General features: G+C 50.7%; 1 protein-coding gene across 2 annotated transcripts; it reads right to left on the bottom strand.

The window, feature by feature from the left end:
* Nucleotides 1-9,146: 9,146 nt before the first annotated feature.
* LOC116877294 (protocadherin-8) lies at nt 9,147-13,802 on the bottom strand. Of its 2 annotated transcripts, none has more exons than XM_032873914.1 (3): nt 10,992-13,802; nt 10,610-10,817; nt 9,147-10,110 (listed from the first exon to the last, which is right to left on the bottom strand). In XM_032873914.1, the coding sequence occupies exons 1-3, from the start codon at nt 13,797-13,799 to the stop codon at nt 9,737-9,739; spliced, it is 3,390 nt and encodes a 1,129-aa protein (XP_032729805.1). In that variant the 5' UTR covers nt 13,800-13,802; the 3' UTR covers nt 9,147-9,736. The 2 variants fall into 2 exon arrangements, with proteins under 2 accessions (XP_032729805.1, XP_032729806.1); XM_032873915.1 differs by having other exon boundaries at nt 11,283-13,802.
* Between the last annotated feature and the right edge of the window lie 983 nt (nt 13,803-14,785).

Genomic DNA, 14,785 nt, shown 5'->3' with positions numbered 1-14,785 from the left:
GTGTACAGTGTTAGGGGGATGGCTCGCACTCTGTTAATAGAGCTCTGTCAGAGCCCCCGGAGATCCTGGCCTATTCGCAAATCTGTCATAATGCCTAAACACTGGTCTGTAACGTTTGTTCTTCTTGCCACTCTGTGTAATTGGCCGAGTGGTGTCGCTGACTCTGAGGTGCTCTTTGGAGGAGAGATGGGCTGCCAAAGGCATTATCCATGTATCCCAGACCCTCTTTGGCTTCTCTCTGACTAGAGAACCTATATGCTCATGTCTTTAGGCTGTGATTATGTTCACCACTCATACATTGCTATTTCTTCTGCCCAGAGCAGCGTTCAGCTGGGGATAAGAAGTGAGGGTGGGGGGAGGGTGGTACAGTAATAATATTGCGAGTTAAAGACCTATGGAAGCCTGGGGCATGCTAAGAAATGAAGTGATCCTTCAAAGCCATATTCTTTTGTTATGGCTAGAAAAAACAAAACAAAACAAAACAAAACAAAACCCAATAACAACAAAAACAAACACTTGTGTACCCAACCAACGGAAATTGACAAATGTGAAGGTTTTGTCATGTTCCTTGTAGATCTATTTAAATAAAAGAAATAAAACATGACAAACAAGATTTAAGTCCCTTAAGCCTATATCCTTTAAATATTCATCGCACATTTATTTTGAAGAATGGCAGTGAGAAAAGGCATAGGATAAGCATCCTCTCTTCCTCCCAGCAGTTCAGCGTTCTCCAAACTTGCCTGCCCCATTCAGCAAATTAAAGACAACACCTTTCATGGACAGATGTTCCTTAGAGTGGTGGGCTGTCAGCAGCTGATTTCTCCCCACCTTCCCTGATCCCAATTTGCCAACTGCATGCAGTTCTCTTTCTCAGAGGAGTTCTGGAAACTAGTTGTGCATCTAGTTAAATTCCATGGGGATTTTGATGATGCTTCTTATAAACTGGCTGTCTGTGCACTGCTTCAGTCTGTCCATTCCCTCATGCCTGGACGGAGTTATGTGAGCCCACACAGATGACTGGGTCAAGCACGTTCGTAGCGGTCTATGTCCTAGTCAGGAGCAAGAGAGAGCACAAACAACCCAGTCTTGCTCTTTTTCCTCCCCACCTCTCCACAGCTACAGTAAGTCAGATTGCCTGACTTTTTTTTTAGCGGCATCTGAATCTAATGCCCTCAGACTAGAAAATTCCGTTATATCACTCAGCACATGGCAAGAGCAATAGGCTTCTCTGATTAGTGAAGCAGAAGAGCAGAAGTGAATCACAGCCCCTTTGTATTCTAGAGCATGGATCTGGGATGAGTGAATGCAGGAGGTTGGCCAAAGCACAACCCCAGTGACTCAATTCTTAAATGATTTAAAATGAACATAAGCCTGGAGACTTATGTTGAATAAATATCTCCATTTAATAAGCACTGGAGAGAGGGGTGAGGTGGTGGGGCTAATGAAAAGACAGGGAAGATACCTGCTTCTGATCTTTTGCTCTCAGTTTTCCTTTCTGGAGGATGGGGTCACTCATCATGATCAGTGACAGAGGGCTGTCATTGTGAGCAGTATATATATATTTTTAAAGATTTTATTTATTTATTTGACAGAGATCACAAGTAGGCAGAGAGGCAGGCAGAGAGAGAGAGAGAGAGGAGGAAGCAGGCTCCCCACCTAGCAGAAAGCCCGATGCGGGGCCCGATCCCAGGACCCTGGGATCATGACCTGAGCCGAAGGCAGAGGCCTTAACCCACTGAGCCACCCAGGCGCCCCGTGAGCTGTATATTTTTAAAACCTTCTTGAAAAATTCCTTATAAGAAATCAAAGACAATTTCACAGGGACAAGAGTTGGATTTTATGCCATAAAAGGAGAAAATAATAGACCTCGTTTTCCAGATCCCCTAAACATCCAACCAGGAAAGCAGGAATTACTCTGGCTCTTCTTAGAAAACTGGATGGGATTTAAGGGGTCTTGCAAGCTGAATGGAATAAAAGCTAGAGTGCTAAGCTTTCCAACATTTGAGAATCAGAGCAGGACAGGACCCTAAGAATGCCTGGAGAGTAGAAGAAGGGGCATAACAAGAATTTGCATGAACTAATAACAAATAAGCTTGGGAAGAAACTTAAAGGCTACCTTATTTGACCCCCAAACCAGATCCCCTCACCCCTTATTCCATCAGCTGATTGTTTTACCTTGGTTTGGAAGTTTCCACCTCTTGGGGTGGCCCATCTTGATTTTGAGTATCATGCATTGTTACAGATTGTTCACCAAATCACCCCCATGAAAGGTTACTGCACTGAGTCCCCTCATCCGCTAAGCCTTCCGCTCAGGACGTGTCCCAGTTGGTCCAGGTCCCTGCAGAGGTATACCATTCAGAGCTGTGCACAGTACTCCAGTGGGAGCCTAACCATCTATGGGCATGGAATGGCCATCAGCAGACTTTCCCAGGCCCTCTTCAACCTCTACTGATACCTCTCACCCGAGTTGTGGTAGTGGAGAGGTGCGGGGGGAGTGGGGACATGGGGCTGCTGATGTCTTGGTAGATGGAGTGGGCCCTGCCTCTTGAGCTCCAAGTTTCACGCTCATCATCTCACTTGCTCTCTGATCAGGGGTTTTCTCTCTGTTCTTTGTGCCTGTGATAAGCACAGAGTTAAGTACATGGGAGACATTGGTTAAAGGTTATATTCTACAGCTGAAATACTCCCGGGTAAAACCTGGTAGACTCACAAAAGGTATGTCCTGGCTCTACACTGTATAACCTCCACAGTGTAGTGAGTAGTTCTCCAAGGGTGGTCTTTGGACAAACAACAGTAGATCACCTGGGAACCTGTCAGAAATACAAATTATAGAACCTCACCCCAAGCCTATTGTATCAGAAGCTTCTGGACTGGGGCCCAGCACTCTGTGTTTCAACAAGCCCTTCTGGTGATTCCGATTTGAGAAGCTAGAGTGGATGCTGTTTGTGCCCCACCAACACTCATCCATGGAGACTACGTATTCCTTCCTAGCCGCTGTGAGCAGTCAAAGGCTCATGAAGTCTCCCTTCTCGGGAGCGCTTTCTTCTCCTGCCCTCATATGCTGGCTTCCCTCCCCTTCTCCTGAGAACATGTTTTCCGTAAGTGTTTTCACAAGGATCCCCATCTCAGGCTATGCTTCTCAGGAACAACCACCGGAAGTTACATGAAGAATTGAAGGACTTACGAAGATACTTAAGAGTTTCACAGGGGTGGGGCGTCAGGGTGGCTCAGTGGGTTAAGCCTCTGCCTTCGGCTCAGGTCATGGTCTTGGGGTCCTGGGATTGAACCCCCCATCGGCTCTCTGCTCGGCGGGCAGCCTGCTTCTCCTCCTCTCTCTGCCTGCTGCTCTGCCTACTTGTGATCTCTCTCCCTCTGTCAAATAAATAAATAAAATCTTAAAAAAAAAAAAAAAGAGTTTCACAGGGGTACCTGGAAAAATTTAGATAATTTGGGAGAGTGGGCTCTTTAGTAGCATTCATATGGAGCTGCCGTCTTGGAGATGCCCCACCAAAGTCACAGGGAGGAACTCCAGAGGCAGAATGGTGACATTGAATTTCTTCCATGTGTGGGCATGGCTGACCTAGCTCTTAGCATTCCTGCTGCATTTTGGCATCTTCATTAGTTCATTCTCAGGCCTCCAATGAAGCCTGTGATTAAGGGCTTTGGGCTGATAAGCAGAGTGAATCACAAGGAGGTTAAGTGATGGCTGAGAGTCAGTTGCTGAATAAAATGGAGAGTCCGTCCCCATCCTCTCACCCACGACTGCCGACAGCATGGTTCTTCCTCCAATGGTCTAGGGACATTCATTAGGAGCAAACTTTCACCTCCTCAACAGCTGCATTCCTAGAACTGATAGGAAGAAAAATTAGCAAACTAGACAAAGTCTCCATAAAATCAGAGCCCAATATCCAACATTTAGCTTAGAGAACAACAAGATGCCCTCATCAGCTATGGTTTGCTGCATTCACCTAGAACAGGTATAAGATTCGCCAATTATTTGAATTTGGGCCATGTTGCTTTAGTTACCAGCGTGGACTGGGCCACGTCAAATCTCCAGATCCACAGTGCCCACACATTTCTGGGAGTGGCTGAGTTGGGTCTCAGAGGTGCGGCTTCATTGAGATTGGAAGATGGGGAGGGTTTGGTCTTCAGTCGGTAAGGTGGATGGTGTGATTTTTGTGGCCTTCCAGCACTGCTCCTGTCACTAGGCCAGCTGGGGGATGGATGAGATGCTGGATCCGGTTGGTCATGTCTGATTTGGAGGCATATTTAGCACCATCCTCTTGTGGGCGGTGGGGGGGGTGGGTATGTCAACTTGCAGATGCAGAGTCTCTTGGCTGTGGTGTGTGACCATGACCTTTTGTGCTTGGCTCGGTAAATCATTTCATTCAGCAAGTCCTTTTTATTGAATCCTGATTATGAACCAGCCAGGTGCTGGGGAGAGAGAGATGAAAGACACAGACAGTCCTTGATGTCATGAGCCACGGGGGAGATAGAGATGCCGAGCAGCAATTACCTTCAGTTTGGTAAGTGCTAAGGAGGAGGTGTCCCCTGCCCAGTCTGGCTGGCAGCTGGGAGAGGTGGATTCTTGGGCAGTTTTGAAGGATAAGAAGAAAGGACCATAGAAGATGAAGGTGGGGAGAGGGGGAGAGGAAATGGAATGCCGTCCTGGCAGAAGGGCCAGCATGGAGTGGGAAAACCTAAGTAGATCCTTGTGGCTGAAGTTCGAGGTGTGCATAGCAGGTGGGCTGGTGGGAAGTAAGGCAGCAGCAGGACTGAGCCTGGGGAGGGAGGTAGGGGCCAGAGCACCAAGGGCCTGGGATGCCATGGATGGCACTGCCAACTTTATCCTAAAGGCGATGGGCAGTCACGCAGGTATTAATGGTAAACTGGGAGATCAGATGTTTAGAGAAGGTCTTTGCAGCAGCAGTATGGAGGGCGGGGTGGAGGGGGACCGGCAGAGCAGAGAGATTTGTACTGGATCCCAGGGAAGACACAATGAGAGCTTGAGTAAGGCGGTATTTCTTGTTCTGTATCAGACAGAAGTCGACTTTAATCCCAGCCCCTTCTGATATTAGCTGTGTGACCTCAGGCAGGTCTCTCCTACTTACCTTACCTCTTTGAGTCTCACTTTCCTCATATGCGAGATGGCTTCATGAGGACAGATGTCACAGAGTTGTGAGGATTAAATGTAAAGTGCTTGGTGCAGTGTCTAGAGCACGGTAATGGACACCCCCCCCCCCAACAAAGTATCTTTGTTCTTGTTCCTAGGCTGCCATCCTGATCTGGACAGTCCCCCTAAAAGAAGGTGCTGAAACAAAGACTTGGATGCAGGAAACTGATGTGGGAGGGGATCCCAGGAAGCACAGGTGGCTGAGAAAAGTGAGGAGGGGAAAGAGGAGTGCCAACGAGGGGGATGTCACTGGGCAGGCTGCTGCTGTAGGCAACTGGAGCTTAGCGTCACCTGGGGCTCTTAGGGGAACTGTGGAGAACACAACTCAAAAGTGTCCCTCCGAGAGATTGGAAAGCTGGGGGGTTTAAGCCACCAAACTTAACCCTAAGTTGGCTGATCTTACAATCCCTGCGCTTCCAGATGGCTCTGCGCACAGGCTGAATGAGCTCAGGGGGCCCCACCACAGAAGCCTCTTCTGTCTGGGAACCCCAAGCCCTCAGGAAGTCCTCAGCAGCGGGGACCGATGTTGGCAGTGGAGGCGATCACAGTGCACCCCGGAGTGTCCTCTGGAGCTTGGGTGGACTCAGAGTGGGGACTAGGCAGAGGATCCTACCTGCCACAGCGGCGCTACAGAAGCCCGAAAAAGATACTTAGAAAATAGAATCAACCAATCTTGGTGAGTGGAGGAAAGTAATAGGGTGGAGTCTGAAAACGACGTGTATTTTGGGTTTGGTCTATGAAATGCAGTCCTATTCATTGAGCTTAAAACAATGGTTGGGGGCTAGTTTGAGGGGGTAATGGTGGCAGGGAAAGGGGGATGATTATGATTTTCATTTGAACATACTGAGTCCCAAGTGTCCACGATACAGCCATGTGTCACAGTGGGTTGGCAAATGGAATTTCCCCTAATTCACATTAAACTATGTGGGTTTCACTCTGACATACTGAAATTTGTTTTACAATTTTTGTGGGAGCAAATCCTGTATTCTGATAACAAGTGAAGTCTCCCCCCCCCACCCCCGCCCGGGGAAAAGGGCACATTTAATCTGGCGGTTTAATTGATGGCTTTAAAAACAGGCTGGTGTCTCTTTCTACGTGCTGTTCACTTATTAGGCGACTTTAAACCTGTTGGTGAATTCCATTGCAGATTATTTTCCTCTGAAGAAAGGGAATAACAGATACTCCCTTGAGTTATTGCATAGCTGTTGAAAACGAAACAGCGTTTTCAAAGCCCTTCTGAGTTGATGCAAAGCACAGTGCCCCATCGAGCATTGTATTATGTTGCTTCGGTTTGCTTTTAAAACTTACAGCATTCCAATTATCCTATTGTTACTGCATTTGATACTAAAGTGAATATGCTTGTTTTCTAAAACGGAATTTTTAGATGGTAAAACCTTACATGTGCCAAGTGAGATAAGCCAGATAGTTAGCTAATTATGGCACGGAACACATCCTGATTTTATATATATATATTTATATTTTCTCTCTACGTGCATATATATTTGTATTGGAGATGTGCATCCTGATTTCACTCTATTTCAGAATGCTTTTTTCAATAGATGTTGAAACCACTTAGATTTTAATTTTCTGAAGTGGTTTCTTTGATGGATATTTTATTATAGGAAGTGTAGGACATCCAAGTCAATGGGGCCAGATATAAAACTATGAAATACGTAAAGTCTGGCTTTAGTTTTTTCTTTCAAGGTGACCCCTTACTTCCCCAAGGGCTTTCCCATGTCCCCCTGCTCACTGCCATGGTGCCCGAGGGTTGTGGCTCTCCATTTCCAGAAGGGTGTTTGTGGTACCATCACAGATCACTTTGTGAACTAGTCTGTGCTGTTTACTTTAGCCACACTTGTTCACGGAGTGTTGAGTATACACGAAATTCTTGACTACACAAAGTGGGAGAAGTGAAGAAAGCAAACCAGTGGCAGAACAAGGCCAGACACCCTGAATCTGTGTCATTTTTCTTAGTGGTGGGACCACACTGATAGTTACAGTAGAGACTGTCTTTCAAGTAAGCTAAAGAAAGGGAAGGATGGAATGTAGCAAGTATAACCATGGGCTGGGCATTGTTCTAAGTATTCTGGTCATTTAATTTAATAAAGCAACATATTTTCTTAGAAATGTGCTTGAAAGTCAACATTTCTAGAGAAAAGCATAAAGCCTCCTTCATCTAGCTCCCGTTTCTCTGAGAGCTCCTGCTGTTGGCCCTTAGAAGACCTTCCTCTTCCCATTTCTCTCTCTTCTCTCTCCTCCCTCTCTCTCCCTCCCTCTTTTTTTTTCTTTCTTTTTTATTTAAACAATTTTAAGAACTGAATTGTATGTCTGATTTTTTTTTTTTTTAAGATCCAAACAAAAAAAAAGATCTTTTCATGGTCATTCTTCTAAGGGAAAAATGTGACAGTGAAGTTTTGACAACTGATTTTTTTGGAGTCATGAAATAGTTCGCGTGGTACAAAAATGAAATAACAACAATGACATTATTTTACTCTTGAAGGACAAAGGCAGGAAACACATTCAGAGATTGGATGCTTTTAGGCTGCAGCATGGGATTATTTGTTGTTCTGCTGTGCACTTGATAGGACTAGGTCAAGAATAAAGAGGTAGTTGTTAGAATGGGAGTCCTACCTAGAGGTCTCTCTGCTGGGGGCTGGTCATCATGGCTCTGGAGCTGTCTGGTAACCTAGCCACAGCCAATATTTTCTTTTAGAACCTGAGGTCTGGGCAGCCCCAGCTCGCTCAGTTTCCTAGAGAAATGGCTGAACTTCGTGCAGGCCGTGGGTGGCAAAGCTCTTCTGTGTGCCCGCCCTGCTGTTCAGCTTGGAGCCACCACTGGTTTCAATTATGACTTCAACAGGCAGCTTTGAGGGCTACTCTATTCATTACAGTGCCTCACACTCTATAATTAGTAACGAAGGGACACAGGCACTTCACAAATATAAAGGGCTAAACAATAATCAGGCAGTAAAGGCAATGCATTGGGACTCTTCCACCTCTTTGTTTCTTTCAAGTTAAAAAAAAAACAAAAACAAAAACAAAAATCCTTCTTGTTTCTTCATTTTATTTTCTTGCCTTGAATAATCTGGGTTTGAGCCTCATGCTGGCCACTCATCAGCTATGTGACTTGGGGCACCTGACCTTGCTGTGCCCCAGTTTCCTTATCTGTAAATCTCAGGGGGGTCGTCATTTGAGGATTAGAGATAATTCATGAAGAGTGCTTTGTAAGGAGTTGGCTCATATTAAAGCCTGCCCAGTAAATGTTTGCGCTCGTTATTATTTTAATTTCAAATGAAATGAATGCGGAGAGTATTAAGACATAGGCATAGGTCTTTTGAGTGTCTTTTTAAAAACCTTCAATAACAAACATTAAGTACACACAAGCGCACAAATAGATTGGTATAATTAACCCCCCACTTGCCCACGTATTCATGCCACAGTTGACAAGGATCAGTAATTTACCAGTCTTGTTTCATATAGCCCCGTGTTTTCTTCTAGACTATTTCAAAGCAAATCCCAAGTACCATGTCATTTCACCCATACATTTGAGTGTGTTTTTGCTATTAACATCTTAATATGCTAAGAGATCCTTGAGACTATGTCTTCTTAACCTCGAACCGCAGCTCTTAGGGGAGTTACTGCAGTTGGTAAAAACTCAACAGATGTTTAATTAGTGAATGAACAGCCCAAACAGCTTTCTCTACTTTTTGTAGATGCTCCATAAATATCTGTTGAGTGAATAAATGAGGACAAGTATTTTATAGAGTGCCTGATGTAAATGGAGATGCACATGATTTACAAAATAAAGTATTTTTAATACTCAGATGAGACTTTCCAATACTTGGAAGTTTAATATTGCTGTGAATATTAATAATGCCCAAATAATTAGCACTTGAAAGGTTTAATTCTGGCACTCAGATTATTTGTGAATGTCTAACTGTAGGCAACTTCGTGAAAAGCAATTAGCAGATTCTTCAAACACATGACAAATCCTTTATTACTGTGCTTATAAGTGACACGGTTTGGTTTACAGAAAACCAAATGTAATTAAATAACATTGAACTTGAAATCTACCACAGACTCAAGATATACAAGGTATACTTGGCAAGGCAAAAATTCTCAAACACTAGGTTGTTTCAGGTGAAAGATAAATTTCCATTAAGTAACTCCCACTTTTTTTTTTTGTCTTACAGACAGTTCCTTTGGCAATAACTTCCACTTTAGCTTTTATTATATAAAAATATAACAAAATTTCATTATATACAAACATTACATTACACAATATACAGGTTAAAAACACTAAGAAAATGGCAAGCTGCAAGTGAAATTAAAGTCAATAGCATGATAAGAAAAATTAAATACGGCACACATTTCATAAAAATTACATTAACTACATTTTTGTTTGCAAATACCAAACAGTACCAATGTGATTGGAAAGAGCTTCCAACAGCTTCATTTTAAGGCACATCTTGCATATTTAATATATACAACACTGAAACCAGTCAATAATTTAGGGGCTTCTCGGAGTGACCTGTATAAGTTGTGAACACATGCAGCATGGGGTTACACATTTTCATTGGCTTCCTTCTTTGGGGACAGGTACCTGCCAGGGGGGGACTGGTAGAGGGGTACCCCGATCTCCTGCAAGTCTGGGAGCCTCCCTGGACGGGGAGGAGAGAGCAGGGTGACTGTCCTGTCATAGTCCCTGTGGAGCACTTTCTCATAGACGCTCTGCAGCCCCACTGTCTTGGGCAGCTGCGCCTGGTAGTAATTATCCCTGCGGAGAGGATCTCGAGGCAGGGACGTGCTCTTACAGAAGGTAGACATCTGCGCTGGTGGGTGAGGCGGGGGATGCGTGTTCGGCCCCGTGCATGACGGGCTCCAGCAGCGGTCAGAGTGGCCCAGGATCTTACACTCAGCGGTGCATGCCCATAGTCCTAACATGAAAGAGAAGGAGAGAGCATGAAGATTATTACCGAAATTGAACACAACTGCGCCTCCCTCTTCGGAATGTCAGGCAGGGTCAGGGCGGCTGAAAAGAAAAGAGGGTATGAGAGCGAACACGGTGATTCAAGATTTGAAAGAAATGCTGCTTTATAAAGCCACCTTTATATGAAATTGGCTCAGCTTCCTTTGCTGGAATCAAGTTAAGAAACTGCGGAGCAGAACCACCCCCTCCATCTCTCCCCCCCCCACCCCCCATAGCTAGCATCACCCCCTGTCTCCACCTAACAGGATGGGAGTGTTCTTTATTCAAGGGGGGGGTGCCTCGACGTGACATTTTGAAATCGGCTGTCTGAGGAAGGCAGGGGTCTATAACTGGAGAACTGAAAAAAAGTGGGGAAGAGGGAGGGGGCTGGGAACGGAGATTGACAGGAGGGCAGCAGGGTAGGGAAAGGAGGAACGCTGAACTTGGCAGGAAAGAAGAGTCCTCACCACTCTGCATGTGGTTGATGAGATCCTTTTTCAGAGCGTCCCCGCTGATGTCGGAATCGCTGTCGTTGAAATCACTGTCCCCTTTGCCGCTGTCTTTGCCGCTGAACTTCTCCGCTTCTCGGCCGGAGATGGTGTTGAAAGAGTGTCCTTTCCAGACCGCCACAGGGGGCGCCGGCTCCTTTCCGAAGCCGGGGGAGGCACCGTAGGGCTGCAGCAAGGAATCGGGGAAGCGGGGCGGGCGGGGGAGGGGGTGAGACCGGGGTTGGACAAGAAACAAAGTGCAACAGGTTAGGCATCCGGACACACCCAGAACCCTCCAGTCCCTTCCCCCAGCCTGTCCGCGGAGCACCGAGGGGGGCGCCCAGCCGAAGGAAGGCCTCACCTCGGCGTGCGCGCCGCGGAGCCGCTGCTGCCCCTCGAAGTGACAGGAGCTTTCCCCGGTGGCGCTGCCGCCCTCCGAGCCCGGCACTTCGGCCGCGGCGACCGCGGGCGGGGGCGGGTCGGCCGCGGGGCTGCCAAAGGGCGCTTTGCCGCTGCCAGGGAAGGTGAGCACGTCGAACATGTTGGGTCTGGGCCCGGCTCCCCGGGCAGCCTCCTCCGGCGAGCCGGGAGCCGAGGCTCCGCCGCCCGCCGCCCCGGGCCGCTCTTCCCGGCGGGCCCCCCCTTTGCGCACCTCCTTCTTGCGGCGATTGCAGGTGGTGGCGATGGCGATGATGGCGGCCAGCAGCAGCGTGCAGCTCCCCGCCAACACGATGATGACGATCAGCGGCGTGTCCCACTGTAGCGCCGGCCCCGACGCCGCCAGCCGAGAGCCTGGCGGGCGGGAACGCTCCGGGCTCCCCGCACTGGCGGGCGCCACCAGCCCGCGCCCGCCGCCTGCTGTCACCACGAAGCTGACGGTGGCAGTGGTGGAGAGCGGGGGGCGGCCGCCGTCGGATATGACCAGCAGGGCCCGGAACACGCGGCCTGGCGGCTCCTGCGAGAGGTCGCCTGTGAGCACGATCTCCCCCGTGCGGCGGCCGATGGCGAAGGCTTCTCGAGGCTCCTGCTGCAGCAGCTCGAATGCCAGCTCCCCGTTGGCGCCATCGTCCCCGTCCCGGGCCTGCACGCGCGCCACGGCAGTGTCCCTTGCCGTGCGCCCGGGTACTGCCACTTCTAGGGTCCCGTTGGCCGGCGCTGGGTGCACCAGGACCGGTGAGTGGTCATTCTGGTCCAGTACTCGCACTTGCACCAGGGCGCTGCTGGAGAGCTGAGGGGAGCCACCGTCGCTCGCCTGGATGCTCACGTCGAGCTGGCGCAGAGTCTCATAGTCGAAGCTGCGCAGCGCATAGATGGCCCCGGTGGCCGGGTCCACCGACACATAGGTGGACACGGAGCCCCCAGCACGGCCTACTTCTGCCTCCAGCAATCGGTAGGTGACCTGCCCGTTGCGGCCCAGGTCGGGGTCCCGGGCGGCCACCGTGGCCAAGTAAGCGCCGGGAGGGTTGTTCTCTCGCACCGACACCTCGTAGACCGGCCGTGTGAAGAGTGGTGCGTTGTCGTTCTCGTCACTCACGCGAACAGTGTAGGGCCGCACGGTGCGTAGCGGGGGCGCGCCGCGGTCCTCGGCCACGAGCGTCAGGTTGTACTCGGCAATGCGCTCGCGGTCCAGCGAGGCCGCAGTCACCACCAGGTAGCTGCCCGCGTAGGCCGGCTGCAGCCGGAAGTGCTCGTGCCCGTAGAGGGCGCAGCGCACCTGCCCGTTGGCACCCGAGTCTCTGTCCGAGGTGCTGACCAGCGCCACCAGGCTTTCGCGCGCCGCCCCCTCTGGCACCAGAGAGACCGCGCCGGCCTCGGGCGTCCCGGGACGTGTTGGCGAGGTCGCGTCCGCACCCCCGAGAGCGGCGGCGGCGGCGACGGCAGCGAAGGGAGAGGCGGCAGGTGCGCCGGGGGCGGCCAGCGGGGTGATGGTGATGTCCGGAGCGTTGTCATTGACGTCGCGGATGCGCACGATGACCTTGCAGGTGGAGGCCCGGGGCCCGGGACCACGGTCCTGGGCCCGCACGTCCAGCTCATAGGTGTCCTGGCGCTCGTAGTCTACCGGTCCTGCCAGGGTGAGGCGGCCTGAGCGCGGGTCCAGGCGGAAGAGGCGGCGCGCCTCGGGCGGGGTACGGGCACCGAAGGCGAACACCACGTCGCCGTTGGGGCCCTCGTCGGGGTCGGCTGCGTCCAGGTCGAGCAGCAGCGAGCCTACAGGAGCGTCCTCCGCCAGCTCCACTTCGGCCACGGCGCCCTGCGGGAAGGCCGGGCTGTGGTCGTTGGCGTCCAGCACTCGCACGCTGAGGGCGGCTGTGGCAGAGCGCGGCGGGCGGCCGCCGTCCTGGGCCACCAGCTCCAGGCTGTAGGCGGCCTGGCTCTCGCGGTCCAGCTCCTGGAGCAGCACCAGGTCAGCGCACTGGGCGCCGTCCGCGCGCGTCTGCAGTTCCACGCGGAAGGGGCTGTGAGGCTCCGCCAGGCGCACGCCCTGCAGCCCGTTGGCCCCCACGTCCTCGTCCACAGGCACCTCTAAGGGGATGCGCGTGCCCACGGCCGCGCCCTCGGACACCTCCACTGGGATCTGGGCCCGGGGGAAGCGTGGCGCGTGGTCGTTGATGTCCCTCACCTCCACTTCCACGTGCACCAGCCGGAACTGCTCCTGTGAGAAGCTGACCACGTCGAAGGCCAGCACGCACTGTGGCGCTTGGCCGCACAACCGCTCCCGGTCCAGGCCCGCATCCCCGACGGTCAGCTGCCCGTCGCCCTCGCGCACCTGGAGAAGCGAGCTGTTGAACTGCTTCATCAGGCGGAAGCTCGTGTCTCCGGATACTTTCATATGCAGGTCCTCAGCCAGGGTCCCGATGACCGTACCAGGGGCATCCTCCTCGAAGGTGCTGTATCGCACTGTCTTGCTCTGGGCCACTGAGAGCACCCAACAGAGACTGAAGAGCTGTAAGGGGAAAAGGCAGGGACTGCCCCCGCGCCTCACTGGACTCATGCCGCCAGCCCCAAGTGCTATTCCAAGAGGCTGAGGAATTCCTCTCCGGTTTGCAGGTCCGGGTGTGAGTAGCAGGCTCCTAGGAGCACGCTCTTTGCGAGCCCTGTGCGGAAGGTCTGCGGGCTGCAGCTCGAGGTTCCGGCGGGCTCTGAGGACGCGCCGACCTCCCCACACCATACACCTCTCTGTTCCTTCTCCCCGCTGGAACTGTGAGCCGCGCGCCGCCTCCGCTTTTATAGCAGCCGACATGCAAATTACCAGAGCCGGGCAGCCAATGGCAGCTTCGCCCTCTCGCCTCTCCTACGCCAGCCTCTGACAATCCCTTTAATGTGGAAAGGCTTAGAGGGGAAAATAAGAAAGGAAAATTAGGGAATCTTTTCTTTGTTTCTTTAACTCCTTTCGCTTTTTTCCCCCTTTCCTGTCAGCGCCCTGAATACAGAGGAGTTGGCACAGGTCGCCGGGAGTAAAAGGAGTGGATGGTTTTGTTAATTGTGCCTGTCCGGGACTGCCGACTTGAAGTGAGAACAAACACGCTGGGATTTCGCCTTAGTGTTTTTGGACCCCCCACGCACTTTCAGCGTTTTGCCCCTTGGAAGCTTCCGAACCTCGCCTTTTTCTCTCCATCTACTTGTTCAGCTTAGTAAGGTCTTGCTAGACTCTTTTCTCCCGGCTCCCCGAGGCACGCAGAAATAGCGTCGCGATTTAGGAGCCCCAAGGATGAGGAAAAATGGATTTTACTCAAATTTGTGTACGCAATTGTGCTTTGCTCGAGTGAGCCTCGGCGATCAGGGCTGCCACTTCCTTTTCAGAAGAGAGCTCTGCGATGTGTTAGTATGCATGTCACTGTCCAAATGGCTTTCTTAAGCCCTGGGCGCTGGCTGGCCAGGGGGGGAAAAAAGTTCCAAATGGGATTTAGCATAAGCTTGAGGAGATTTGGAAAGGTTTCAAAGATCAGACTGTATCAAAGGCTTATGAAGCCCTCGTTAGCAGTGGAAATAGAATGGCGTGGCAGGCGATCCCATTGGAGGCCCCAATGTCTGTATTATTTCACTGTGACAAGCTAAGGGGAGAGAAAGTTGAACAGTTTCCACAGCGGAGTTGGGCTAACTTGAATATAATGAGCAAACGCCACATGTATCCATTATGTTCCTCTATTCATGCCC

The sequence above is a fragment of the Lontra canadensis genome, unplaced genomic scaffold (assembly GCF_010015895.1).
Source record: "Lontra canadensis isolate GAN:19392208 unplaced genomic scaffold, GSC_riverotter_1.0 scaffold51, whole genome shotgun sequence".
Classification (NCBI taxonomy): Eukaryota; Metazoa; Chordata; class Mammalia; order Carnivora; family Mustelidae; genus Lontra; species Lontra canadensis.
Note: the sequence above shows the minus strand (reverse complement) of the source record. Positions and strands in the feature narration are given on the sequence as shown.